General features: G+C 45.3%; 1 protein-coding gene across 2 annotated transcripts in view; it reads left to right on the plus strand.

Annotated features, from left to right (window-relative positions):
* The window catches only part of MGST3 (microsomal glutathione S-transferase 3), a 157267-nt gene extending 131930 nt beyond the window's left edge, over positions 1-25337 (plus strand). For both annotated transcript variants that reach the window (XM_086957189.1, XM_086957182.1), the window contains exons 2-6: positions 432-555; positions 1233-1306; positions 9287-9344; positions 16004-16076; positions 25064-25337. In XM_086957189.1, the coding sequence (XP_086813315.1) occupies positions 439-555; positions 1233-1306; positions 9287-9344; positions 16004-16076; positions 25064-25185 (444 nt within the window). In that variant the 5' untranslated portion in view covers positions 432-438 and the 3' untranslated portion in view covers positions 25186-25337. The remainder of the gene's footprint in view (positions 1-431; positions 556-1232; positions 1307-9286; positions 9345-16003; positions 16077-25063) is intronic.
* Positions 25338-26937: the final 1600 nt, after the last annotated feature.

Below are 26937 nucleotides of genomic sequence, written 5' to 3' on the forward strand. Positions count from 1 at the left end.
AGCGGCTACTACAGCGAATTAATGTTTACATTGAAGCCAAAAGCTTCCCCATTCTGTATCCTAATAATGAGCTGCATTGTTTTGAGACAGTTGTTTCATGTATAACTAGGAAAGAAATGCACATTAATAACTAGCATCCCCTCCGTGCTGGATTTGGTTTATGATGGATTTTGCTTGTGTTACTCTGCAGCATCAGACTAATCTGTAAATATAACTATGTTTACGCTAATACCTTAGAGGAACGTCATCCTGTTCTGTTGCTTGTGAATTTCATCCTACCCTTTGAAACCACATCAGCAGAAAGTCCTTCTTAGCCTGTTGGTTTCTGGAGCTGGCATGAGCCATCTTTCATCACTGGCACCAGTTTTTATGGCTGCCCTTTCGAGTCGTCGGTTGCTGCTGTCACAGTGAATATTTTTTTCCCTCAACAGTGGCAACATGGTGGTTCTCTCCAAGGAATATGGTTATGTGGCCCTGACGGGTGTGGCCAGTTTTGTCATGGTGACCTACCTCGCCATCAATGTGGGAAAGGCACGCAAAAAGTACAAGGTGGAGGTGAGTTTGGTTTAAGTACTTTTTTTTTTTTTTTACATGACCTAACCAATTGCATGCAAATACTGTGCTCGAAATGAACACTTGAGAAAAGGAAGAACACAGACAGTAGAAGTGACCTTTCTTTTAAAGAGGTTTTTGTATGGCTGGCCGAAGAACCGGCGCTTACGATTTTCAGTTAATGTTTAACCTAAGAGGCTGACCTCCTGAGTTTGTGTAGTGATTGAATAAATACTATGTGCAAATTTTGCGGTAAACTAAGACCGTCTCCTGATCAAGAAACATAAGGTAGATCAGCATCGTAATTCATTGCATCTAGGAGATGAAACGAGAGCTTACAGAGGAACTACAGAAGAGGAGACTTCAGGCAATTGACAAATGAGGGCAGTGGCAGAGCACCCTGTTGCAGTGAGTGAAGTGCTACAGCAGGAGGAAAGAATTCTGGGAACATTTGCAAATGAGCCAAGAGGAAGAGCAAGATTGTAAGACTTTTTAAGAAGAGGAAGAAAAGAGCTGACCGAAGAGACACAAGAGAGCAGACACCAGGGGTGGTTGCAGGGGAAGCATTGGATACGAGCAGGAGGCAGGATAATGAGCTGCAGTTAGTCGAGAGTTTTCCATGTTGCACCGTCCTTCTGCTCAATAGAACATTCTAATGAAGTTACATTTGTATTCCCCAGTACCCTAAAATGTACAGTGATGACCCTGAGAATGGACACATCTTCAACTGTATTCAGCGTGCACACCAGAACACGTATGTATGCCAACTTCCCATGATTAATGCATGTATATGGAGTATGCCTAGTAGGTTTTAATTGAAAAAGAAGGCTCCTGCTTCCTGCTCACAGGTCCCCATTTCACAAATGTTGATGATTCCCCTCTGCTCACTGCTTGCTGTTAAATTGCAATTTGAGATCCAGTCCAGCTCCGTGTGTGTGTCATTGTTTGAGCCTCTTGGTATCTTTTTTTTCAGCCTACTAATTGTAAATGTATTTGATTTTGGAGCAGCATGCATTGCCTGTCAGTACCGTGCTGCTCAGACGCTTCTGTAGTGCACAAAGAAGGAGCGGTTCTAGAAGACTGGGTAAACGTGACCACATTTAAGGTGCTCCTTTTAATCAGAATTTGGGTTTACATTACAGCCTTTTTTCCTCAAATGTAAGGGAAAGAAATCCCCTGCACCATATGCCCGCCCCCCCACTTCTCAAAACCCTCCTTTCGGCGCTGATATAACCTCCATCCTCTCCTAAAGATCACACACTACCAGTGCTGAGGATCCACCAGTATGGTCAAGTTGTGAACCCTGGTTTCCTAGTCGTCTGCTTAGCTACCAGGAAGATAATGCAATGTACATGCACCAGTCAACGAATTCTGAAAGCAATGAATACTTTCTAAAAACAAGAAAACTCTTCTACTCCTTTGCTCCTCCCTTGAGACCCCCACACCTACAATTATAAAAGAAAAAACATAACTCTGCGTAAAGACCAACTTTTAAATGCATTTATTTTCTACCATTTTTCCCATTTTAAGGATTAAAATGCAAACGACATTAATAGATTGTGGCTATTTACTCACACTCTGACCTGAACCTATCCCCCACAGTAATAAGGTGCTGGCAGATGAATGGATTTCACTGTCAGATTTTTGTATCGACAGAAAATAGAAACCCATTCATAAGTTCCTGCAATGAGAAGTAGCAGCATGTGAAAAGAATGGTTTGAGTTTGCATTTTTTCAAATTAAAAGTGGTGTACGATTGATCGAAGTTGACGAATCGGCAGACTTCCCATATAAAATATAATTCCAGACTTATTTAAATGAAGATGCAAGATAAACTAGTCTGCGGAAAATGCATTGTTCTGGGTAATATGATTACTTCAGATATCTATGCGTATAATTGATTGGTCAACTGGGGACTAGTAAGTTGTTTGTTTTATAGCCCTATGAGGTCCCAGCCTGGGAGTGAAAGCACTCTGAATATGTATGTCAGTTAAAAAAAATATATTACAGGCTGCATACATTAAAAGATAGACTGCCATAAAATGATTGGGGAGGGGCGGGGGGCGGGTGGTCCTGGATTGCATCACAAAAACAAGCATTTACAATGCAACGGTCTCGCCTTTGCAAAAGTTAGAGCTATTGGCATTGTAAATGAGAATTTTTATTTATGGGTTTGTTTTGAAAACCGATAAATAAATGGCATTGTAATTTACAATGCCAATAGCTTAATCTCTCGCAAATGCGAGACCTATTGCATTTTCACCCACACACACACAGAGCCACACGCACACACACGCACCCACACACACGGAGCCCAACACACACACGGAGCCCAACACACACACGGATCCCAACACACACACACACAGAGCCCAGCACACACACACACACACAGAGCCCAGCACACACACACACACACAGAGCCCAGCACACACACACACACACACACACACACACAGAGCCCAGCACACACACACACACACAGAGCCCAGCACACACACACACACAGAGCCCAGCACACACACACACACAGAGCCCAGCACACACACACAGAGCCCAACACACACGCAGTGCAGGGCAGCCCGGTCAGGCCAGAGAGGCGAGGAATGGCACAGAGGGAGCACCATAAACCATGGGGGCGCCCCCCAGCAGTCTCCACTCACCAGGACAGCTGCACTGGCACCACTCCAGGTAGGAAGGCCCTCCGAGGGCACAACGCAGGAGGAAGACTGGGGGCTCCCACGACATGGAAACGCCACCACGTTTCTCCGAGGCGATGCAGAAATACCTCGGAGAAACGCAGCCTCATTTTGGGATTCGGGGGTGTGTTTTTCTTTCTCTCCTCTTCCCATTGGCTGGTAGGTAAAATTCCAGACAATGGGAAGAGGAGAGAAAGAAAAGAGGAAGTTAAAAACACAGCCCTGAATCCCAAAAAGATGGGGCTTGAACGGAGTGATGCCCCTCTCCTCCAATGGCTGGCCTCGGTTTAGGAAGCCAGCCAATGGAAAAGAGGGGCGGGTTCAAGCCCACACACTGTAAACATAAGATCTCTCCCTGCGACTGCGCGAGCACAGCCTATGCAGGTCTCGACCTAAAAATTACGCAGACTCCGGACAAAGTGTTGGGTTGGGCTGGAATTTACTCTTTCAATACTGATCCTGATTTGCATTCAAAGTTACCTAACATAATGCAAACTAGCACATGCAGCTTTGCAGCAAGAGGATGTTCTGTGGGTTGTACATGAGCATTCCCATACAACCACCCATGGGTTTTTAATTCAAAGCCTTATCTACGAAGAAAAAGGTAGGCCGGATTTTGTGCCAAAAATTTACTAGTCCTCAAGTCAGGCATAAAATTGTAGACCTTTTTTTTCTTCTTTTCTCTGAACTTTTCAAGCTGTACTGTATTAGCACAAGGAGCCAATATTATGCTAGCAGGGGGAGAGACAAACTGATGCCATATCCTAGTAAACGTGCTGCTGTTCTGCTCTCTTATTGATGCAGGGCAGCAACTTTGGTTGCTGTGCTGGGTTGTATCAAAAGTTACACATGTGCCCCTCAGTGTTTAAGTGCTTACAGTGCTTTCAAAAATATTTTATTAGTAATAATCATTCAGACTATACCTAGTGCACACCTTTCTGCAAGAGAATAACTCTAACATCAGGAATCTTCAAACAATTGCATGAATTAAAGCATATGCTGATACCAAAAAAGTCCTTAAATGTACTTAACTAAACATCTTCTGCACTAGTCTTGTTCTGCACTTTTCACAATTCTGAATTTGTGAGCATCTCACAATCTGCTGCCACATTTCTAATTGTTTTTCAGTAACTCACATACTAGGGTACTCTGTGTCTTGCACAGCAATCTTTATGTACCTGTTGTAGAAAGCTGGCTCCTTACACCGTGCACCTCGTTTTGGTCCACTATATAAAGAGTCTAAGCAAACCCCAACTGGTTCATAAAGGCACAAATGCCAACCCAAATGCTCACTTTTGTGATAGTGTGGGCGAGCAGTTAGGCATATATTAGAAGGTAGTGCTATGCATGTATTGCGCACATACAAAGGCAGTACGTGAGCGACCCACTCAATGAAGAAATCCAACACCAATTTATTTAAAAAAAATACATTCTTTATATGAATTCAGATGCTAAGATCATCGGAATCTGGTGAGTACTTTTTGAGTTAGGTATTTTTACAGTATTCAAAAGATGACAGTGCACTTCTTGGGATCAGTAATGTTATCCTATGAGGGGAAAAACATATGGTGCATTTGGGCACTTAATAGCAGATTACGGGACTGTTCTTCTGGGCTTAAGGTGAGTATGGGGCAAGGTCCAAGGCCACACCAACAGGTCACCTCTGCAGGCTCTCGGGTGTCCGGGTGCAGAGGTGTGTTACGGCATCAGTTGTCCCATTCACCTCAATGGAAGAACGTTCCCTTCGGTAAGAGGCTGGAACTGGGGTGCCAGTCTAGGGGAACCAACAGGGGGCGCGACCCTTAAGTTGCTCGGGCACGTAGGACACCGTTGGTCCACTTCTTCATGGGCTGTGGGGCTCAGATGCAGTTGTCTCATTTGGCGTTGGGTTCACGTGCTGGAGTCAGTTGTGGTTGGAGGGGGACTTTCAGAAAGAGGCTGCAAGCAGTGACTGGAAATTCAGTCTGGCCAGACCCAAGGATCGGCTCGGCTCTTGTGAGTCTCAGGACCCCGTGTGCACTGTCTCCTCCTACGGACTCTGGCTGTGGTATGCGGGTGTAGAGGTGCTTTGAGGTGCAGGGCGGTGGCAGTCTGTGACTTACTCTTAGTCTTTGGTTTATGCGGAATGGGGCAAACTGGACAGCTGGTCCAATCTCGTTGTGGGTCTCCCTCCCCCTGAAATCTTTCGATGGGCAGGTCTGTTTTCTTCGACATTGGTGTCCAGTCTGGCCACAACAAGCCTTAGTTGCTGCAAGGGGGCCGATGCCCCATGTATTGCTGCTGTGTAGCTCTGGTCGGTCCTGGCATTCAAACATTTGGAAGGTAGACAGTCCTGTCTTGTAGGAGCACGGTGACCCATTCCTGGGCAGATGTAGCGTTGGTACTCCCGGTAGGTGGCAGGATGGTAACCCAGTGCAAAAATATCAGTTGATGGACAGAATGCAGAACAATGTCATACATTCACCCCAGTACAAGGATCTGGGCCTAAATCCATCGTTTTTTTGCACTCCACACCACCCCAGTTCAGACATGGCCATATGCAAATCGGCCTTGATCCTGTGCCTCATGGGAACAGTCCAGCCCGAACTGCCAAGCCATGTCTTTACTGGACTGGAATCAAGCATCCTAGGACCGGTTTCTGGCTATCCGCCGTCTTCAGCCAGGATAGCTTGACTCCAGTGGTGTGGAGAGCATGGGACTCACGTCTGAGCATACCCATCCCACTCGGGGTGACAAATTCAAAAACCCAGGCCATGCTTCCTTGGTGCCTGCTGCTGTAGGAGTGAAGCTCCTTTTACTCTAAGGGAGTTTCTTTGTCAATTGGCGAAGCACTGGCAGCTCTCCTGGTTTCTTGGAGTCTGCACAGTTGCAGGATGAGCTGGTTGCTCCACAAACATAAAGTACAGCAGGCAGGGTTGTCACCAAGTCAGTCGTGCTGTTCGGTTCTCTGGTCGGCAGTCTTCTTGTCCATTCCTTCTTTTGTATCGCTTTAAATCTGACGTCCTGGTATCAGAGGGTCCCTTAAATACTCAACTTTGGGGCATTAGGGGAGTGAGCAATGGTAGCCAATTGGCTACTTACCCCTGGGATAACTACACCCCCTAGATGACCACTTCCTTAGGGGAGTGGGCCTCACCATGTCCCAGAGTTCCTAATTCCACCGCACATAAGATGGTGGAATTTCAAACTTTGTATTCACTTAGGACTGTTTACACTCCGTGTGCCCAGGTTGGTAGTGTAACATGCCTCCTGCATAGCTAGTTTTACCGGCTGTTCTAGTGCCAGATGGGCCCTGGGCAGGGGTGGCATTTCCCCTATGTGAGGAAGTCTTGGGTCACATATCAAAGTCAGCAGAGGCCTTTGAAGCCTCCTGCCTTGATATGCTGATTTACTAGCCTACCTGGAGGAGATGTAAAACTCCTCTCTCCAGAGCAGGCATTATTTCTGACCTCCGAGGGCGTGGCTTTCACCTCCTAGGGGGTCAGAAACTCATCTGGTGGCAGGCTGGAGTGGACTAATCAGCCAGCGCACTAGAGTGCTAGTAGGGTTCAGGGGTACTACCCCTTGGGTGCATGTATTAATAAATCCATCACTGGAATCTGTGTTGGTTTATTAATACAAGGTGTTTTATACCAAACACCATATGTAGTAGTGAATCCATTATGTATGGCATTCGTTTTGACCAATGCCCATTACATACCTTAAGATGACTTCCCTGCTGACTTGCAATATCTAGCAATAGAACTAGACATCACTTGGTCATATCTACGCATGCAGATATGTCCTCACATAAATTATAATGCATCCTGCCTTAGGGTTCAAACCCCTGCTTTGGGGGTGACTACCACACTCTACAGTCATGCCATTCTCCTGCACCAACTCTTCTCATAGACTAGACAGCAAAAGTGTGTTTATTGTGTGTGTATTGTTTCTTGCTGCATTTATTGCATACAGTATCTGGCTCACCACCTTCCAGCCGCAGGAGCGCAAGCCAGTGATTAGTTTGAGCTAGTGGTTTTCTGTGCTCGGCACCGGCACCTAATTTGAAACGCCGGTACATATTTAAAACAACCCACCACCTGGAAGCGCTGTCAGTCTGTTTCTTTTTTTTTTTTTTTTTTAACCAATAAGTTGTGTTTAACAATTAAATCTACAGTTAAAAATAATATCCGGGTGCTCAGGCAGTTCTTATAGGTAGGGATCATCAAGTACACTACAAATTGTAATATTCTGAGTAGGTGTTGTTGGTACTGGTATTTGGCAGCACTGGAAGGGATCTGACGTGGCAAAGCAGCAGTGGCCTCCTGATGAATATCTTGAGTCCTGGCACCTATTATTTTATAAATAATCACTGGAGCAAGCAGTAGACCTCAGCTGTTTATGGAAGTATTCTCACGTCCTCCCACCACATCCTTTTTCAATGTTAAAGCAAATGAAGGTGGAGTTATATGGTTGTCCATAAGCATTCATGTCCACAGGGCGTCTGGGAATAATAACCATTTTCTCCTGGTTCCACATTGCCCTCAGAACTGCAGTTATGGTGGGGTAGGTTCTGCTGAAAAAGCACAGGGAATACTCCGATGGTCGCTGTTGTAAGCCAGGTGCAGATTGTAGTACCGTTTCTATTACAACATACTTTTATTAAAATTAGAAAAGCTGAGATAAGATGGCAAATCTTATAGCTCCTTGACTTAAACTTACACATAGGGCTTCATCTAGTAGCTGAGCAGTGATGTCTGCTAACCCCAGAGTACTGCTAACTGGAGGTCTGATAAAGGTTTTTTTAATAGCACAGTTTCTAAGTGAAACCCTCTTGAGGCCTGAGGTAGTAGATGGTTACTGAATGATGGTTCCTGTTTTTATTATTGCTGTACCATTACCCAACATGCTCCTAAATTCCAGCTCAATGAGCCTTTCTATCACTAACTCTCCAAGGGTAGAAACTGTTGGCAGTCAAGGTTTAGTCGAGGTAATAGAGGAATGGCAACTTCCTTACAGCATGATTCATTAATCCCATCCAATAAAATGTGTGTGTGATTATAGCTGTATGTTTTTTAAAAACCGAGGGGTTATTGTATAGAGGGGTGTTATGGACTAACTTTTAAACCGGGCTCAGACACATACAAGACAGTTTCTAAATACCTAGATATTGCCCCTTTGCCACTCTGCTTGGGTAACTATCAAATATGTTAAAGTATTCCTCAGGCCCAGAACTGAAAGCCATACTCTGAAAAATGCTTCCAACAAAGAGCACTTTCTTTATGTAGGTTGAAGCTCCAACAGGTTCTTAGTTGTTCCAGCATCATCTTTGAGACTGAGAGAAGCTTTAGGGTCTCCCCAACTGAAAAAAAAAAAATGATTGTGGTCCAGTATGTACCAGAAAGACTGAATCCTGTTTCTCTATGCAGCATACATAAAGATATGATGGAGACCTACAAACAGTAGCAACATAAATTGTCCTCTATCCGAAACGGCACAAGAAAATGTTGTTTTTCAGACTAAAGTTCAGGATTCTATAACTTCATAAAGCAAGAAATTTTGGTTGCTGACTATTCCAGATTCATTTTGAGGTTTAGGAAGGTCACTAAGAACATTTCGTTCCTCCTTTTTGTTTTACCTCCCAACCTTGTTTCTGAAAAAACATAAACCTTCTTCATGCACCAAGCTTAGTTTCTAATTACATTCTAGAATGTAAATATTAAAACTTGCTTGCAGACTGCGACTACATGCCTGCCTTTCTCACTGTTTCTCTTCAGAACCATGTGATTGTATACTTTTATCGAAGCCTGCATGTCTCAGACCAGGGGCGCTTTGTTTAGTGTCAATGGAAGTCCATAAGGCTGTCCCTGTCCACCCTCCAGAAATTTGAGTGTCATACACTCCTGTGTTCAGCTCTCTCGCGAGTTATTTGTTATTTCCGCCCGTCTACTATAAATGCATAAATGATGCAAATAAAATCGATCCTGTGTACCTTCCTCTTGTGTTGTCAAGCTGTGTTTTCTCCTTTCATTCTATTGCTCTGTTCTTCTGTTTTAGGCTGGAAGTGTACCCATCTTACCTGTTCTTCCTCGCAGTTGGTGGGATGGCTGTCCCGGTAAGTAGGAAGTGCTCCCCTAAGATCAAAATTTATTTCTAACTCCATGATTTCCCCTGCCTCTCCCTTAAGGATTATTGATGAACTCCAGCGGAGGGCTCCAGGTGGGCTAAGTGCTTGTCTGCTTTACAGCCCACAAACAAACTACACTTAATAGAAAGTTCAACGGGGTGGATGTGTTAGTCTGACTCATGCTTCAACCAGCATGGCTCGGATTCTGCTTTCGAATCTTTATCCCGGTGAAATGGATACTGGAGTCCCTACATACTAACCTCTCTCCAAGAGCTTGATTTAAGGGGGGGGGGGGTGTTATCGCATAGATTGCAGCAAAAGTCCCCCTTGAAAAATGTAAATACCAAGTTTAATATTAAATATATAATTCTAATTTCCAAAAGTAGGGAGTAAAATAGGTCTAACTCAACATCTTCTCAAGAACCCTGGGTGGAGTCAAGTTTGTTAAAGGATATTGTGTGTTTAAAGGCCACCCTCTTTCAAATTTGATATTATTATTACTTGGTTCAGATTTGCTGACGCAAGTCATTGCCAGTAAACAGTGTCAATATGTTGGTAGTTTAATAATACTTTTCCCATATAGCGCACATGTTAAATCAACTCTATAGGTCTGAAGTAGCAGGCAGCATCACTTCATCATTCTAAGAATGATGAATGGCTGAGTTGGTCCACCAGGATTTTGACTTGTGACCTCCAAAGTCAAAAAGATTTAATTGTCATGCCCTTCTCTTAATGAGCCATAAGAAACTTCTCGATGAGACTTCATCTGCAGCTACACCACTCTTTCATGATGTACACCAGACCCCCATCTTAGCCAATGAGCAAATAACAACCCACCCTCATGGTGTAATCAATACTTCACCTAAGCCAATAACAAGCCACCCATATACTGTACGCGAGCCTCCATCTGAGGTTTTACGCCCCATGCTCCTGGTGTGCACAGGATTCCATCGGAGCCAATAATACACTGTCCTTATGGCGCACGCCGGACTCAATCTCAAGGTATCTCTTCACGCAGGTTCATCTCAGGTTACGGTGTTCCACCCTCATTTAATCAGAGACTCTACCTGAGAATAGAACACGCGACTACCCTAGAACAAACTTATGTAGCTGATCCAATCCTACCACAATCTAGTTTGATCTGACAGTGCCTTCGCTTTACACCCTTGGAAACCTTATTTATGAGAGTGAAGCTTTGTGGCCTCTGGTGAAATGGTTTCGTAATGTAATGTTCCGACCTCACACTTCAGTTAATCTGAGGTTACAGCATTTCACCTTCAATCAATTTTTATTTTTTGGGTTTTTTTTTTGTTTTTTTTGTTGCTAAAACACTCCAACATCCTACTGGACATGAGAACGTGTTTGTGGCTACAAACAAGCAGCAGCTTTATTTGAATACATTCGTATCAATTAGTGGGAGCAAGAAATTCTTAAAATCTTTTACATTAAAATCTTTAACGGTTTTAGGAGATTTCAGCCCACCTACTATGGGAGGGAAAGGGGCCCTACAGGCTTGTATGCTTGAGCATACAATCTTCCCTCATCCAGTACTATGAAATGGATCTATGTGAAATACAAGGTGTTAAACTTTGAACTAAAAGCAGTGGGCATACCTGCTTGTTCAGTCTGTAAATATTTAGTCTTTTTTTTTTTTTTTTTTTTAATCGGCTGGAAGGGCGGCATTGTGTGAGAGGGTGGTGAAGTGCACCTCTGGTGGGCACCCCCAACGGGAATACCCCCTTTTATGTTTACGCTTTACTTTGTTGTACGACTGTTTTTCTGTGCGGATGGATGGCTGCCTGGGGTGTGGGGAGGGGGGGTGGTAGGGGGCCCTGACAGGTTGGGGTTGGTCAGGTGGGTGGTGGGAGGCTGGGACCCTTTGGTAATCTTACATTCACTTGCTGGATGTGCTGCGGTCGGACTGTTCACGTGTGGCGCGGCGTGCCTGTTGCACGGTTGTGCTCTGTTTGGTTCTGGGAGGGGGGGCTTGGTTCTGGGTTTGGAAGACGGCGTGTATGGTTGTGTTTTTCGTGTCACTAGGTGGAGTGAGTGTGTGGCGGCAACGGCCTACTGTGTTGGCTCGTGTGGTGTGCCTGATGCGGGATTTCGGGGTTTATTGTGCATATTCCTTGTGAGTAATGTCGGTCGAAGTGTTGGATAGGATATCGATTCTTTCTTGGAATGTGCGTGGGCTCAATGATGCCAGGAAATGTCGCAATGTGCTGCAGTACCTTGACCGACATGCCGTACAGGTGGCGCTTCTGCAGGAAACACATCTGCGCCGGTCACCGGCACATGCGTTTGGGGGGAGGTGGGCCACTGTGAGGAAATTTTCATCGTACTCCTCTTATGCAAGGGGGGTTGCAATATTGATTAAAAAATCACTTGCCTTCCAGGAGATGGGATCATACTTAGACTCTGACGGGAGATATGTACTGCTGTGGGGGAGGGTTGGGCAAATCACTGTGCTTTTTGTGAATTGCTATGCACCGAATGTCGATACTCCTGCTTTTTTCCTTGCACTGTGGGGGCATGTACTTGCTGTGGACGCTTCCCATATTGTATGGGGGGGAGATTTTAATCTGGCAATGGGGGCTCATGAGGACAGATCGGAGGGGAGTCATCAGTACAACATTCAGGCCAGGGATGTCATGCGAGGCATTGTGGAGGAGGCGGGGCTGGTAGATAGCTGGCGTTATGTACACCCCACTGTTAAGGAGGGCACGCATTTCACGACTCAGTCCCGTACCTGGGCGAGACTGGATTATGTTTTCCTTTCTAGAGGACTGGTGGCTGGACTGCATGGGGTGCAACATCTCCCCAGGACATACTCTGATCACTGTCCAGTCCGGGTTGTGGTATCGGTGCCTGGATTGCACCGACCGCGCCCGCCTTGGAGGCTCTTCCCATCTGCCCTTCTGGACCCCATCTTTAAGGCAGAGCTGGGCGAGGAAATTGAGGCTTTCTTTCCGAGAAATAGGGGGTCCGTGGACAGTGTGGAGGTGATATGGGAGGCTTTCAAAGTTACGATCCGGGGGGTCACAATCTCCAAAAGTTGTGGGGTACTCAGGACTATTGTTCGTACACTTGCTGACTTAGAAACCGACCTACGACGCCTGGAGCGTGAACTGCTTGCTGGCTCTGACCCTGATCTCCTACATCAGTTTAGAGGTAAACTTTCGGAATACGAGGAAGAGGCGGCCAGGGAAGCGAAACATAGGGGAAAATACTGGGTGGCTAGACGGTATTGTGAAGGTGAAAGACCGGGGAAGGTACTGGCCGCTCTTACGAGACACCAGAGGCATAGCTCTGTCTTGGAACTGGTCCTGGCTGATGGTGCGCGCTGTACGGACACGACGACCATTCGGGACACCTTTCTGCAACACTACACACACTTATACACTTCCCAGCACTCAGGAGATGTGAGATATGGGGGTTTTTTGGATGAGTTGTCGCTCTGCTGGCTCTCTGACGATCATAGGGCTTTTCTGGGTAGGCCCCTGGAGGTCGACGAGGTCAGGAGTGCCATCATGTCTCTTAATAATGGTAAAGCTACAGGCCTTGATGGTCTCCCCGCCGAATTTTATAAATGTTACGTGGATATTATGGCTCCGGTGTTGCGGGAAGTCTTCGAGGAATCCCTTGAGGTAGGGCGCCTGCCGGGGTCTATGAGGGAAGTTGCTATCACCTCTTTGCTTAAACCCGGAAAAGATCCCCTAGACGTGGGCTCCTATAGGCCACTTTCTTTACTCAACTGCGATGTTAAGATTCTGGCCAAGGTGTTGGCGACTCGTCTCTCTGAACTTATGCCCGTTATAGTGCTACCTGACCAGTCAGGTTTTGTGCCTGGACGAGCGACGTCCCATAACCTTCGTACGTTATTTTCCTTGATTCCAACCATATCCCCGGAGCTCCCTGTGGCTGCTGTTTTTCTAGACGCGACAAAAGCGTTTGACTCTGTGGAATGGGGTTATTTAATAGACGTTCTGTGCAGGATGGGCTTTCCCAGAATATTTATTTCATGGGTCAAATTACTTTATACTGACCCTATGGCCAGAGTTATTGTGAATGGTGAGTTGTCCTCCCCGTTCCCGATCACGAGAGGGACCAGGCAGGGGTGTCCGCTCTCTCCCCTCTTGTTCGCCATTGCTATAGAGCCCCTTGCATGTAGAATTCGGCAATTGCATCGACAAAGCGCGTTTAATTGTCTTCAGCGGCAGATTGGCATATCCCTCTATGCTGATGATGTTACCCTTTACGTGAAGGATCCGCAGTTGAATCTTAATGCGTTGTTACGAGAATTTGTTGTCTTTGGCGGTATATCTGGAGTTCATATCAACTGGCAGAAATCTCAATTCTTTCCACTCACTGCAGCAGTTCATCGCTTCCCACTTGACTACCCCCTGGAGTGGTGTGCCTCGGAACTGCGGTATTTGGGTATTGTTGTATCCTTGCTCAAAGAGGAGACGCTGAGGCTTAATCACGGTGTGGCTATGACTAAGTTAGCAGATAGCGTCACGAGGTGGATGTCTTTGCCATTGTCCATGGCAGGTAGAGCTTCTCTCATTAAAATGGTGGTCTTACCCCGCTTCTTATATGTTTCAAAACATTCCGTATTATCCTGGGGCTTACTTTTTTGCACGTCTCCGTTCGGAGTTGCTTCGGCTGTTCTGGGGGGGCAAGCAGCCACGAGTGGCATGGGCTACGCTGACGCTGCCTTATGTCGACGGGGGCTTCGACGTCCCAGACTTTGAACTGTATTATATCAGTGCTCAAGCGCACTACGCCTACTACTGGATGCGCCCCACGCCGTTTATGCCTCAGGTGGCCGCTGAACAGTGGGTTGCTCATCCTCTCCCATTGGAGGGCATGGTCCTGGGTAATGCTGGGGACATTGACACACATCATACGACGGTTACCTGCACTGTTGATGCATGGAAGCGTATCGCAAGGGCGCTGGATGTTGATTTTCTTTACTCGCCTGCGTTGCCTCTGGTTTATCACCCTGCTCTGTCTCTTCTGCAGGAAACTGGGTTCCAGCGCCTGTGTGGTCGTCTTGCGATACTTACCTGGGGTGACCTGTTTCATGAGGGCACCTTCCGTACCCTGGAGCAGTTCTTTGGGGGTGGGGCGTACTCCCCGCTTGAAATGTTTTACTATGTCCGGCTGCGACAGGGCCTGAGATCGTTGTTGCCTGAGTTCCCTGGAGAGCCGGGTGTGACTCTTCCGCTTCATGTGCTATTACTTTCTGATGGACGTCACTTGGTGTCTAGGTTATATGGTGCCATCAGGAAACAACGTGCTGTTTTGCCTGGACGGGCGCGGGCCCAGTGGGATGCTGAGCTTGGCATTTCCATCACCGATGATCAGTGGACGTATTGTTGTGGTGTGACCGCCAACATTTCCTCTAGCTGCCGCCTAAAGATCATACACTACAAGTTCATACAGCGTTTTTACTACACCCCGGCTCGGAAACTCAAGTTCCGGCTAGCGGAGGATGATAGGTGTGCTCGTTGTCATATGCCAGGTGCCGATTTTCTTCATCTGGCGTGGGAGTGTAGGGTGGTTTCGGAGTACTTGGTGCAGGTCCATGATGCCCTTCAGATTATGACCGACGATGGAGTACCACTTGACCCTATGGTCCTGTTGTTGGGTTATACCAAGGCGGTGCCGGCGCTATATCGTAGGTTTGTGGATGTAACTCTACTTCTAGCTAAGAGGCGGGTGGCCTGTTGCTGGGGGAGGGGCAGGATACCGCAGTTCGATGACTGGTTGAAGGATGTCATTTATTGCCAGGACCAATATAATGTTTACGCAGAGATGATGCCTGTGCGCTGTAGACCCAGAGACTTTTGGAGCCCGCTGCAGGTGTACCTCCTTACCAGGGCTGTGCAGGATTCTGACTCGGACAGTGCTGATCGGGTTGGGGTAGGTTAATGGGGCTTCATTTGCTGGACTTACAAGCCTCTCTGCCACTTGTTCCGTTTACACGATGTGTGGATTCCTCTATTTACACTGCTGCTTCTTTTCATACGGGGAATATGCTGTGGCCATCGGCGGGGGGAGCGGGGATTTACAGCCCTCTCTCTGGTGGTGTTGCTTATGGGGCCTCACATCGGGGACTATTGCACTGTGAATACGTACCTGCGGCCCTGCCGCAGCTCTCCTCTCCTGAGCGATATTTGCTTGTTGTTCATGTTATTGATCTGTTTATTTGCTTAGTAATGATGTATTGCGCCACAGGCCACTGCTGTTGCCATAACTCCATTTCTGCCCGCTATGTTTACCTACTGCATATGCAACCTGGACATTCTCTGTATGCCGCTGCACTGCACTACACCTGACTCTTTGTATGCTTTGTATGTACATTGTTGATGATCTCATGCTTGTCTTCCACTACTTGTTGCGAATAAAGGTTTAAAAAAATATATATATATTTAGTCTTTTTTTCTTTTTTTTTTTTTTTTTTTTAACTTTCAATGTCTATCTTGCTAAAAAGCCTTTCGCCTTCAAATCACCCATTTGTCTATTTTGTGGCTTCATATTAAAGCTTCTAGTTGTGGATCAAATGCCTTTTTCAGCATGAAAACAAACGCAGCATTAAAGTGAATTGGTCCATTCTGACATTTATATGATTTGTCTTTTAGCGTGCGGCTAGCATCCTTGGCATGAGCTGGATCGTTGGACGCCTTTTGTTTGCGCATGGCTACTACACCGGAGGTTAGTTCATGAGCTTAGTTATTAGTCCACAGACGGAAAACTGATCTAGGTTTCCATGCCCAAAATCTTACCACTTGCTATATTGCAGCTTTCTGTCAATATTTGTGTCTGTTTTACATACAAATACGCTTCCAATGTTTATTTGATGCACTCTTTTCATGCCTGATACTAAATATATATTTCTGTTAGGCTGATCTAGCAAAGAGGCATCATTTGCTTAAGCCTTGTCCATTGTGTGGATTTTTCAGACGGAGTCCCAGATGTATTTTTTCAGTGTGTCTTTCCAACGTGACACAGCGTAGAAGGCATATGCAGTTAGGCAACTGGAAACACAACCTCTTCCTTTGCGAAGACTATGTGTTTGTTATAGTGTAGAGGGAAAATTCGTTTGCAAAGAATGAAGGATTAGATGGCCCAATTTTTCTTTTGAGATATCAAACCGCCTGAATCGGGACATTTCCTATTCGAAAAATGCTTCTTTTAAATGTACAAAAGCCAGAATACGATTTGGTAACTTGTTACTGAATCCCAATTTGGGTTTGCGATTCTTTATTTAAAAGGTGCGTGTTTAGGGCGTCGCTTCCAAATACCAATTACTTATGGTATGCATTAATGTTCTGCGACAGAAATACATTTGCAAAACATTAACCTTTTTACCACCTTCTCAAAGGAGGTGGTAAGCCATTCACAAATGGGAGGCTTGTGTCCATATTCCCCTTTGCGAATATGGACACAAGCATTTTTAGGAGTAGGCAGTGGTACTGTGGACCGCTGCTTACTTTTAAAAAAACAAACTTTCACTTCATTTTTTTTTTCTTTCATGTATTAGTTTTCCTTTAAAGCTTTATTTAATGACCGCGTCCTCCAGGCTACGCCTGGTGCAGATATACTACCTGCACGCGGCTTATCTCACCCCTGAGCGACTCTTCCGTGCCCACTTGCAACCCTCCCCAGACTGCCCGAAATGTGGCTCATCCCCTGCTGACTTTTACCACATGGTGTGGCTCTGCCCGGTGCTGGAGAGGTTCTGGAGGGGGGCGGAGCGGGAGCTCACGCAAGCCCTGGGTTGGGAGGTCTCCCACGACTCGCTGCTGATGCGGATCTTTGATGGCCTGGATGGTTCCAGGATGGTTAAGCGCCTACTGGGGACGGCGGTGGCCGTGGCCAAAAGGGACATAGCGTTGTACTGGTCGCAAGCCGTGACTGTGGGGGGGTGGATTGGTGCGGCACCCAGGAGGAGGCCCTGTTTGAATCCTGTGGCTCTCCAGAATTGTTCCACAAAATATGGGGGAAATGGTTCAACATGATCCCGCCATGAGTCTAGTTATACTGAATGTCTTAAGCTCTGCCATTACTGTCATGCAGGATGAGCTGCTGGACTGGAATGGACTGACCCTGCCTATTTGTCTTGTTAAATCAGACCCACTGCATATGTTGATTTGTGAGCTGCAACCAATGAATTCTTTTTTGCTGTTTTATATACCCAATAAAATTGATTATCAAAAAAAAGCTTTATTTAAAAGCAATCACACGTGGTGCCCAGCTGACCCCAGCAGGCTGTCCTTCCTAATGGGTTGCAAACTGCAACCTACCTCATTAATATTCATGAGGGAGGTCCCTTTGCGACCAACTAAGGATCACTAATTTAAATGTAAAACTTTCATACATTAGGAATTGAGATTTGCAAATTGCGAATCGGTAAAAATTGCAATTTGGAAATCGAAGTTCCCATGATAGTACATCTAGCCGCTCATGAATTGAGTGAAAAATGTGAATATAAACTTTTTAAATTAAAAAGCACTAAATACATTGCATGGGCAAAACGATAAGCATGTGTTCCTGAATGGTAGTTTCCTTGTTACATTGGCAACAATCTGGTCATTTTGATTTTCCTAAGGTTTGCTTTAAGGTGGTAACGCTTTCTGCAGATCATTTGCCATTAGCCTAGGGTGTGGTGTATCTCCTTTTTTGAAGGACATACTCCAGTTGGGGGATAGAGGTAGGAGGACTTTAGCATGGTTAAATAAATGGCACCTTGCCAGTAAATTTGTTCTTGGTCTAATAGAGACACATGTGAGCCATAGTAGATTGTATCTCTACTCCATCCCCAATTGCATATACTCTATTAGTATATGCGTTTCCATTGTGGTGGGCAGCTGTCCCTGATTCAAGAGAAGTTATAGATGCCTGCTGGCTAGAGATGAGCCAGACAGGCCCATAATTATTCCAAGTTGTGAAGGGAAGTGATGCATTCAGAGCCCATTGACTGGTTAGCCTTGGGGAGATCCCTGACTGTTACCAGTGGTGATTACTCTGTAAAGTGCAGGAGACGTGTCCTGAGGAGCATTGCGAAAAGGCTTCTCGTGTTCGAACCAGAGGTGTGCCTCTCCAGATAATTAGAGCTTGTTACCCCATGAGGTAAAATGAGATTGTGGCCACTGCAGTGCTTGACCTGCTCCCCTACATGGTGGAATCGGAGTTGAAATCAGTGCTTGAAGATGTCTCATAAAGTGAACTGACAGAAGCTGACTCCCTTTGAGAAGCATGGATTCTTTACTCTGAGGCCCTGAACCCCAGGGATCAAAGTGGATGACGAGTAGGCCAACTGAAAGACCAGGCACAGTCAAGAGGGGAATCTAGGTAATGGGTATGAAGCAGAACTCCAACAAGTGCTTCCAGAAGATTGAGTCAAAGATGGCTGTTGTGGTGCATGCGGCAGACAATGTGAAAGAGGATGGCCAAGCATGTTGAGAGTTGGTCAGTTGCAGCGGCGGACTGTTAAATCAGAATGAACAGTCTGAGACCTATAACCTGAATTTCATACTCCATGGGCTGGAGGACGGCGTTGCATCTTCTGTTTGTCTGTTGGAAAGTAAAGTTGAAACCTTAGAAATTGCTCAAAAGGCCACACTTGTAAGCATCTTATTGGCAACAATCCAGTCATGTGCAGTTGATTTGAAGCCTTACAGTTGATTTGAAAATGTGTATTCGTGTCGGTTAAATACTGGGGTGTTGAGTGACAATGCAAAGGACGCTGTGTCTATGATCAGAAAAATAAGATTTCCTACTAAAGCTCCAACTAGCAAGGGAACAAGTAGAGGCCCACTCTGCAGTGCCTGGCGCCACCAATCAAATGTGAACCTATCTCCACAGCATTAGAGAGACTACGAAATCGGATTATGGGCAGTACTATAATTCAAATTTTTCCTGATCTCCGCAACATCTGAGGTAAGCACTACAAATCCTCAAAATGGACCAACTAACTGCACAAACTACCTTCATGAATTGAAGTGGAAATCGGTACATGCAATTGTCCTGGTGACGCAATCCTAGCATTCCTATATGGAACACCATTTGCTATATTGAATTACTCGCTCAGCTTGTTAATTACGTTTCATGTTCAGGGTTAAGGGTGGTGTTACTTGTAATGGCTACACGTCTGCCTCTCACCTCCTCCTCTTCATGAGGGGTTGGATTCATTCTAGAAGATGCCTGTTTGGAACTGGAGAATCCGGTTTGAGTCCCGGCATTGGCTCAACTTCCTGTCATTTTGAGCAAATCAGTTAATCTGCCTGTACCTTAAAAATAAAAATGTGGCTTGTTTTTCAAAATAAATTATTTTGATTATCCGTACGCTTTCGAATGGCATTAGGGTGTGATGAAGACCTTATGTTTTCTTTCACAGGTGATGATGATATCATGTGCTCTCGGATTTAAAAAAAAATACTACCCCAACAGTTTGTTGTGTTCAATACTGTAAGATGCTGGCCGAATATACGATTTCCACTAACGTAAATGGGCATCTTGCACCAGTTCCAACAACCCTTATGGTGATTTAAGAGGTCTTTGACACCTTAGAACACTCTCTAAGTGGTAGCCATGGAGAGCAGCCTTCAAGCTTAGCCCAGAAGGAGTGTAAAGCAGCTTGTTTTACCAGAATGCAGTCTTATAGTATAGATTAAGTGAGAAAGAACCACACAAGGTATTTATAAAAATGTGTTTATTATATAATACACATTAAAGTATCTCCTACCCAGCGATCATCACAATACTTTTCGAAGAAATAAAGTAAATAGCATAGAATACACAATGGGCCCCGGGGGGGACCAAACCATATACTAAGGAAGTGGTATAAGAACCACAACTCTGGTCAAGTCCATGTCGAGAGGGAGTATAATTGCTGGAAGCCCAAGGAACCACCCAAGGTGAGTGACTAGGAACCCCACAGAGAGGTTGTGCAATGTGGGAACACGACTGTATGCTCTGTACAACTCTACGTTTAAGTCGCGGTTGGAATTTTAAAGATTAAGGACCATCCTGGTGTATCCTGAAAATACCCCATGGAAGACAGAAGGATGGAGAGCCACCCCACCCGTGGATACCCTAGTACCCACATTACCTACACCAGGGAAGCCTGGTGCATAAGTATGAAGTGGTGTCAGAAACCGCTGTCGAACCCAGTGGAGGACTTCCGGAAAGTGATGCAGATGACGAAGGAGCAAATGTCTGGTGGAATCTGAAGGTGGATTCTAGTTGAGGGGTACCTGCAAGCAGAGGGGACAGTCTGTCTCTCAGGAGTGACCAGGTGACCTAGAAGACTAATGCCCACCAATGTCAGGAGTTGCAGGAGAATTGACGAGGACCTTGACTCTGCAGCTGTGAGGACCAGGTGAATCTGAGGAAGACCAGGAGCTGTGCACGAGCTGCCCCACATCGGATGTAGAGTGCTGAGGGGACGGTGTCTGGCGGGAGCACCAACAAGCCTTGACAAACTCACCCAACGTAGCAGTCGAACTTCTGGACCAGCAATGTCCAGGGAGTCCCATTACAAGCAGGGGAGTTGGGGCAGGCCGCAAGCAATCCGGGAAGCCCAAAAGAAACAACGGTGATCCTCAAATGGACCCACAAGCCAGAGGCACTGGAGTCGTGAGAGAACCTCCAGCAGCTCACTAAAAGATGCGGGCAGCGATGTGGTATGGCCGAAGATTCTGGTCACTGGAGATGCTCGAGGTTGGGGCTACTTAGAGCCCAAAGATCTTCTTGGAAGGAAGCCAACAAGCCTTTGCAACTGCAAGTTGACACAGTGCACTGGGGTTAGGTTATTGCAACCATCACAAGTGATTATGGCCTCAAACTTGGTGAAAGGGCAGGGCAGGCCTTGAGAGCGGTGGAGAACCACCACCTGTGTTGCAGAACCTGGCGAAGTCCGGAGTAGCTTAGGATCAGCTGACAGGTCGACTTAGTTGCAGTGCCTGAGAATGCTGGGGAGTGACTCCTTCACCCCAAGGGAGATTCCTTCAGGTGTCTTTGATGTCCACAGGCCTTGGAAGGTTCCTGTATGGTGCACAGGCACAGACGATGCAGTAGACTGGGAGGGAGACTAGGTCAAGCCCAAACAAAGTCCAGCGAAGTCCAGGGTGCCCAGACAGCAGAAGAAGTGGTGTTTGATCTGCATCTTGTCCCGCGAGGAATTTAGGGACCCACCCACAGGTAAGCCTTAAGTACATTTAGGAAAGGACTGGGACAATTCAGGGGACCCTCCCCGGGGAATGTCTGGACGGGAGGAGGTGGTTACTCCCATGTCCTTTGTCCAGTTTCGGCCCAGAGCGGGAGCCAATGGCTCCCAGGACTGGTTTGAACTGAACTAAACACAGACACCAAATGGGCCCTCATGCAGATTTTGTGGCGCTAGCAAGCACACCCACCCAGTCCTAATACACTAAATCTTGTCTGGGAGGTGGTCACACCTCCCTGTGACATGATGCCTATTCTACCTTCTGCTTGAGCTTGGCTCAGCAGCAGGAGGGCAGAATATTTTCTCTGGTCGGCAGCAAACATTTTGTGCTGTCTGGGTCTAGAATGCTGGTATGGGGAACACCAAGAGCCTAACAGTGGGTTCTTCCAGGGCTTGGAATCATATGGTGTGGGGGTATGATTCCAACATGTTTGATACCAAACATGAGAGGATTTGTTGCAGCGAGTTATGAGATGGTCATTGTGTAATTACACAATGCCCCTCTATATAGTATATGGCTGCTTCACTTACAACCAAGGAGAATCGACACCGTAGGCTGTAGAGATGTCCTGCTCATGCAGGGGCACCCTCCAACTTAGAACCACACACCCTGCCTTCAGGATTGCAAAGGCCTTCTAGAGGGGTGACTTATAGGTTTTAAGTGCAGTGACCCTAGATATAGGAAAGCTATATCTTTAGTAAGTGGTGCTAGCACCAGCATACACAGGCTACAATGACCGGCCTGGAGTTCTATTTTGAATGGTCTCCCATGGATGGCATCGTACATGCCTCAGCCCATGGAGGACCTCTGGGGTACCTATGATACTTCAGCCCATGGGGGACCTCTGGGGTACCTATACCCTGGTTACCTTCGTACCAATACTAGGGTCTTGTAAGGGTACCTCCGTATCCAATCTGGAATGTACCTAATTACGAAATACAACAATATAAGGGATAAAGCAGATAGACTGGGATCCTGATTAGCAGGATCCCAGTCAGACTGGTCAGTAACAGCTTAGCGCCAGGCAAAAAGTGGGGGTAACCATAAAAGCAGATCCTAATTTTCTACAAATACTATTTAAGATGTTACTCTAGTGTGGAAGCCATGGATGTTAGTTTTCAGATGTGATTACTATCGGGTGTCTTGTCTGTGGAATGCATAATAGTAGTTTAGTTTTGTTAAGTAACCTACAGCTGAAAAGTATATAGTGGTCGTCTATTCCTTTGCCAGAAATGATGAAAACAACAAAGGGTTAAGAGTGAGGGCATAACGTCTTTAAAATAGATACTCTTAAATCTTCTTCATGTGGAACTTTTCAAAAGTTGGTGGAAGGGACAAACCTCGTCGACTACTACACTGGGTTTTAGGTACTGATATAATTTTACTTGGTCGATGGTTCTGAATCTAGGCGCTACATAAAGTGCCACTAGAGCATGTTACGGGATTAATCTGTCAAACACCATTGCGAAACAATTTTTTTGTTATAGGCATGGGCAAGGATATTTGTGAAGAGGCAGGTTTTCCATACAGCAATTCTGCCTCTTATGAAAACCAGCTGCTCGTTATTACGTGCAGGGCAGAGTCCAAGCTCATGACCACTCATTGTGCCAACATTTCACGATTTCCTTTCACAAGCTTCTGTTAACATTGTTACAGTCAGATTATTATCTGGCTTGAGATACTTTGTAATTCATGCTTCGTTCAAGATCCTTCCAAATCCCTAGTTTGGTATAATTAAGGTGACAGTTCGTGCAATTTGGAAGCAAATGAAGTCCTTGATTTTTCATGTTGAACTCAGCCGATAGACCAGCGGACATGGAACTTTGCCTCCATAAATGTGATTGTTGTGAGAAGAGGTTGATTCTACAGTGAGTGATAGATATTTGATGAACATGTACTCTTTAAGTGCTTCCGGAATATTGAGCCTGTATACTTTTAGTAATGCATTGTGACTGATAACCCTGCATATTTATGGGTTGTTATATTTATTTATAAGATGATATTTCGTGACAAACTGCCAACATGTGTTTCGTGACAACAGATGCTTCTTCAGGGCTGAAGTAATTTATTATGTTCATAGAAATACTGAAATATCTTCTCAGATTAAATTCTACAGAGTATTTATCCCCAAGATCAGGGTGACAAAAAGAATATCATATATTGTTTGTAGGGTAACTTCAGTTTCTCAAAATTTGTTCTATCTTCATTCCCATAATACGGGTAGCAAGATTGACTGAGCAGTCACAATCTCATCTCTCAAGATAAACTCAGCAATGTGTATACCCTTGTCTGTGAGATGAAGATCAAATGGAATTCAATTCAGGAAACTCGCAAGTTACCCCTACAAACAATACATTTTCTTCTGTTGGACACTTTTAGCTTGTGGATGGGTACTCTGTAGAATTTAATTTGAGAATATATATAGTTATTCCGACTAATACCATATTGGATTTAGTCATGAAGAAGCGACTGGTGTCGTGAAACATGTAAATGTAAATGCACAGGAATTTATATAGCGCAAATCACCGAGCGGTTTCTAAGCGCTTGCTTAGGGAACCCGTCCTGGTATTCCCCTGTGAGATAACCCTGGCAGGGTATCCACAAGGTGAAAGCCAGGCATCCCGCCGCGAGGGGCCGTTGTGGAGATTAAGCAAGCTATTGCCCAGAGTCACAGAGTGTGAACCCGTGAATCGAGTAGGCACCGGAGCGAGAATTGTCGAGTCCATGTACATTTTAGGACTCAAGACCCCGCCGAGCCGGGAACACGTTAGCTGTTTGTCACAAATTGTTATTTTAAAGTTATGAAACTTTCGCAATTTGAAATTCATTATTAAAAAAAACTTTGTATAAATACAATCAGCTTTCACAAGAGAAAAAGGCATATGTTCAGGACCTTTTAGCCTTCAGAAAGGCCGTCAAAACTCATCTCTTTCAATAACTTTTTCACCCTCTGCGCTTCTAACTCTCTGCATTCTGTCTGCTCGCAGTGCCGGGACGCCCCTTGGCTGGGGCAGCCGCGCGCTATACAAATTACCATAACATTAACATGTATAGAGTTAGAATTCTGACATCTGATTAAGGTTCCTTGCGGTCTTTACTGTTGTGGCAGCTAAAGGGAGTCTGAAGCTGCAACTGCACCAAGGCTTTAGTACAGCTGTTGGTTCAAACACCACTTCAGTTGTTTTCATCCCTGAGCATTTTAAGCGTGTTCTAGTTATCTGAAGTACTTTAGTCACAATGTTCTATCTGAAACCAGATGCCATTAACAGTAGATGGTTGAATGCTGGAAATATTGTGTTATAGCTGGTTAATCTTACCTAACGGTTCCTAATTACTCTGCCTAATGTTTTGTATATTTGAACTTTGTGTCTACCTGCCAAATAAAACCTATACAGTGTGCCAGCCACATCTCTGCACGTGGCAGTAATTGTAGTGCTCACCTCTCCTATTCTCTTTTGACTTTCTTTGCAGATCCTGATAAGAGGCGGCGAGGTGCCCTGGGATCCTTTGCTCTTCTTGGCTTGGCTGGCACCACGCTGTGCTTCGCCTTCAGGCATCTCGGGTGGGCCTACCACCCCAAGTCCTGGTGCTAAGGAGCTTGACTTGGCAGTCGAGAACACAAGGAGCCATTTCGGTGGTTGCGACACATCCATTCCATCCACTTCTACTGGGATGCCTGCCTTTACACGCCCATATTAAAGCACTTTGTATTTGACTTCTTTCTAAATAAAAGACTTGTACATGATTGATTACACTGCGTTTGATTTTAAAAGGTGCATCAGTGTGAAAATTGGCTTCCTGGGAAGCATAGGGGAAATGCATGGTAAAAGGTGCGAGGTAGAGAGCTCTCCTGAGCAGCAAACTGCACAAAATCGGTTTAGTCAATGTATTTTTCGTTAGAGTATTCTCCAACAATGTGCTTGAAATGTCACCGTCTGTTTGTGGCTTATTCTGACTGTTAGATCTCTCCCACCTTTACTGGCTAGCTTTCCTACCCTTCTCCTTCCCAGTTGAACCCATCTTTGTGCTTCCACCAGGACCTCAACCAAAACTCCATTTTATTCGTGAAAAAGAACAGCAAACATTCAGTTAATCTGCATATTTCTTGCCAGTTCCCCTTAGAATGGTACCTTATATTTTTCTTTTTTTTAAGGCACTGATTCCCGCTTTTGGGACTTATTGACTTTGGCAATGCCTTTTGTCAATGCTGTAGGTCATTGGCAAGAGGTTGCACAGTATCGCAACAGTAAAAAAAAAAAAAATGTTATTAAAACCTGCAGCGGCTACGTCACTTTCTAGGAGTGTGGCTGTGAAATTTCTGTACGCATCCATACATCATTATGCAAAACGACTGCGGAGATACATATATATATATATATCTCCATAAACGAATTATCCAGTGCTTTTATTCTACCCATTGGGTGGGGTGGAGGATGCATGTGGGTCAGGCAGCATGTAAATGTACAATAACACCTCTTCGTGCATAAAAGCATGCCCCTCGGGTGATCTTTGGGGCAACAGATGAACTGGTGGGGAAAGTAAAAGGGAAAGGGTGTAGACATAGTACAGCTGACCCTGAGGGAGAACAACACTGGGAACGCGTAGAGCAGCTCACAAGCGCAAAAGCAAGGAGGAGCGTGAAGGAGGCAGGGAGTTGGTAGGGGAAGAAGCACATGAGAGAATTTGCAACACGTGGGAGACAGCAATGGAGCGTGGGATATGGCATTTGGTAGGGGTACAAGCACACAAGGGAGTGCTGGAAAACATCCGCACTCGTAGCATGCTCAAGCAAGGAGAAGAAAAAGTTTCCTAAAAGTAAGGGAATGGATATAAGCCATCCAGTAGCAGGGATGGTATAATGGCTATGCTCTAGCGGGAGGGTCAAATGCCTAATAGGCGATCGGGGACAAGGGAAGCCGTCTAATAAGAAGCTGCAAGAGTGACCAATTCAACAAATGGGAAGCAACGTGCAGGCTGCAAGAGTCTGTAAGCAGTTATTAAATTAAGCCTGTGATTGCCGGTGGCACCCTGCCACGCATTTCTGCAGGGAAGGTGCGACACATATTCATAAAATAAACAAGCATTGGAAATTCAATAGGTCTCGCATTAGGAAAGTTTGAGCTATTTGTCTTGTAAATGACATTTTTTTTTATTTGTGTTGGTTTTGAAAATAGCTAAATTAATAGCTTTATCATTTACAATGTCAATAGTTACAACTTTCGCAAATGTGACACTGATAGCATTTGTAATGCAATGTGTTGTATTTACGTGACTTACATGTATTGATATTACAAATAACAATGTCTTTTAATGTTTTTAATTAATTAATACTTAAATACAAGTTA

The sequence above is a fragment of the Lissotriton vulgaris genome, chromosome 1_1 (genome assembly GCF_964263255.1).
Source record: "Lissotriton vulgaris chromosome 1_1, aLisVul1.2, whole genome shotgun sequence".
In the NCBI taxonomy this organism is placed as follows: domain Eukaryota; kingdom Metazoa; phylum Chordata; class Amphibia; order Caudata; family Salamandridae; genus Lissotriton; species Lissotriton vulgaris.